This window comes from Monoraphidium neglectum (genome assembly GCF_000611645.1).
Source record: "Monoraphidium neglectum strain SAG 48.87 unplaced genomic scaffold scaffold04553, whole genome shotgun sequence".
In the NCBI taxonomy this organism is placed as follows: Eukaryota; Viridiplantae; Chlorophyta; class Chlorophyceae; order Sphaeropleales; family Selenastraceae; genus Monoraphidium; species Monoraphidium neglectum.
The window spans coordinates 1,480-4,240 of record NW_014009076.1 but is presented as its reverse complement, the minus strand read 5'-3'; the positions used below and the strand labels follow the sequence as shown (position 1 = coordinate 4,240).

At 64.7% G+C, this 2,761-nt stretch overlaps 1 protein-coding gene across 1 annotated transcript; it reads right to left on the bottom strand.

Annotated features, from left to right (window-relative positions):
* Positions 1–398: 398 nt before the first annotated feature.
* MNEG_14523 (hypothetical protein) lies at positions 399–2,407 on the bottom strand (the record flags this gene model as incomplete). Its single annotated transcript, XM_014037005.1, has 6 exons — positions 399–522; positions 897–973; positions 1,324–1,359; positions 1,613–1,678; positions 2,000–2,077; positions 2,402–2,407. 6 exons carry the CDS (start codon positions 2,405–2,407, stop codon positions 399–401), a joined length of 387 nt encoding a protein of 128 aa, XP_013892459.1.
* Between the last annotated feature and the right edge of the window lie 354 nt (positions 2,408–2,761).

Genomic DNA, 2,761 nt, shown 5'->3' with positions numbered 1-2,761 from the left:
TGGGAGCCACTTTGCAAGCCAGTCCGGCGAGGGAAGGTGGCGGGGCCAGTGGTTTGGACTGCTTTCAAAGCGGGCGCGGGGGTGCAGGCGCGGGGCTGCGGCGGGGGTTTGGCAGGAGCGACGGCTTGGACCAGGCCAAAGAGGTGGGGCAGAGGCAAGGATGCAGCGCTGCGCGCGCCGGGGCGATCGGACTCTGAGTTCACCCAAGGGCATTCTTGGCCGGCACCACTGCTAAGCCAATCCCTTCACAGCCCGCCTGCGGCCACAGCATGACCCCACCCCAACGCCGCCGACCCCACAACCGCAACCCTCCACCCCCAACAGGATGAACCCAGCCCGCAGCCTCGCAGCTCCACAGCCCCGCAGCCCCTGCGGCCCGGCAGCCGCGCGCGCGGCGCTCACTTGCTGCCCTCCAGTATCAGCTGCCAGTGCGCCTCCTGCATGCGGCCGCCGCTGGTGCGGCTGGCGCGCCACTCCTCCAGCACGGGGCCGCGCTCCTTAGACAGGTCACCGGGGGCGCACCTGGGGTGAGGGGGGGGGGGATTTAGGGGAGGAAGGCAGGGGTTTGTCTGGGAGTAACTCGTAAAAAAAGGGGGGCGCATGGTGTTTGTGGGCATACATAGATGCTTTGGGGGGGGGACGGAGAGTAGGGCGTGTTGGTCAGCACACCTGGCTGATCGTGTGAGGGGCCGGGCCACGTCGGTCGCGAGCGTGTGTGATGTTTGGGCTGGGAGGGGATGGTGGGTGTGTCCGCATGTCAAGGGCGCTCAACGCAAGAGCTGTCACTCGAGCGGCGGTTTGTTGCGGGTGTGGTCGGGCTGGGTGGGAATGTCGCCTGTATCGACAAACATGGACATCAGGATGCAGAGCATGCTGATTGACCAACCACGACCCACCTGATGCGCGCCGCCCACTCCGCCAGGACCCCAATGGCCTGATCCAGCAGGCGCCACTCCTCGGTGGGAACAGTCAGCTGGGGGTTGGTTGGTTGGGCGGTGTGTGTGTGTGTGTGTGTGTGTGTGTATGCGCGCGCGCGCGCACGCGCGGGCGCGCGTGTGCGTGCGTGCGCGCATGTATGAGTGCGTGTTTGTGCGCGCGCGCGCGAGAGAGAGAGAGAGAGAGAGAGAGAGAGAGAGAGAGAGAGAGAGAGAGAGAGAGATTGTGTATGTGTGTGTGTGTGTGCACGCGCGCGCGTGTGCCGCCCCTTACCAGGCCGTGTCGCCCCCCAACCCTGCTTGTTTGTGTGCACCCTTGCCCCGCACCCCACTTGTCCCCTCAACCCATTGCCCCTCCCGCGGGCCCCCCCTGAGAGCCTCGTGTCACCTGGTAAACCGTCTCGTCAGAGCTGGTGTAGGCGTTCTGGTTGGTGAAAGCGGGGTAGCAAGCGCGAGGGTGAATCGGTCAAAGGCGGTGTGTCTTGTTGACCTTTGAGCACAAATGGGCCAGGACCTCCTGCCCACCCCCAGCGGCTGCAGAATCGTGTGCTTTCGAACGCCCATCTTGCAACGGCCGGAGCCAAAACTTTGGGTCCATGAGAGGTGCGGGTGGGCATGGTCGGGAGCGGAAGAAACCTTGATGTTGCGCTCCACAACGCGCGTCGTGCGCGGCCCACCTGGCAGGCCCCGAAAGAGGCGCCAATGGCCTCAAGGAATGACACGATCTGGTGGTTTGAATAGTTCTGTCGAACCGGGGTGGGGGCGAGGGACGGGCTTCGAGGCCGGAGGAGCGGGGGCGTGGCGGCGGCGGCGATCGGCCACCCCTGGGGAGTGCTCAGCAGGGAGCAGATTGCCCATGACTGGCAGGGCGCGGACCCGGCTCGTCTTAGTCGGCAAGTGCAGCTCAATACTCCGTTTCCATGTGTATTCGCGTGTGGGTGCCGGGTTCATCAACGCCAAAATACTGACGTTCGGCCGACCAGGGGCTTCGCGTCTGCCGGTGACGCGACGGCCCTCTGCAGACCCCCAGCAGCGGGCTCCGACATGTTTGACCGGCCGCCCACCTCTGTCGCGTTGAACGCCAGGTGCTCCAGGATGTGAGCCACGCCCCTCTCGTGGTCCTCCTCCTGCGCGGAGCCGACCTGCGGCGCCGAGAGGTCTCCAAAATCAGGGCGAGTGGTGCCAGGGGCGTGCGGCCATCAAGGGTGGTCCTCCTCTGCAGGAAACATCAGTTGCGAGCCTCGGCTGGCCGCCGCGAGCTTCGCGTAAGACCCCGTCGGTCGCGTGCTGCTCCTAGACTGCATTGTTTCGGGTAAGGCGGGCGGCTGCGCGACCGCTTGATCGCGCAAGGGCACGCGCCTTGACAGCGAGCGCAATCGCGGCACGCTGCGCCGGCTTCTTGCACGGCCGAACGTAATATCTGCGGGCGCAGGGGCAACCGGTTTATGGAACCACAATCATGCAACAATCATGGAGCGCGGAGCAGCGTGCGTAGCCTGCAGCATTCCTGGGGCGGGCGCAGTGGAGCCCATGCAGCAGCAGCTGCGCGCACTGGAGGCGCGACGGCCGGGCTTGGCAAGCGTGAGATCCCACAGCGGGTACCAAACTTGTAATTCTCACGTCATTCCATTATCAAGGCGCCCGTGCAGCAGCTCAGATGGGCCCAGAGGCAGTGGCGCGTCTTCATCCGAGATCTCCACCGGCTCGAGGCTACGATACACTGCACCCATCGTTTCCGGATTCAATTCGATGTTATTTTACTGATGTGTCCGCTATTCCGACGATGCCCTCACTGCGATCTTGAGCAGCCTGATCCCAGTGCTTTG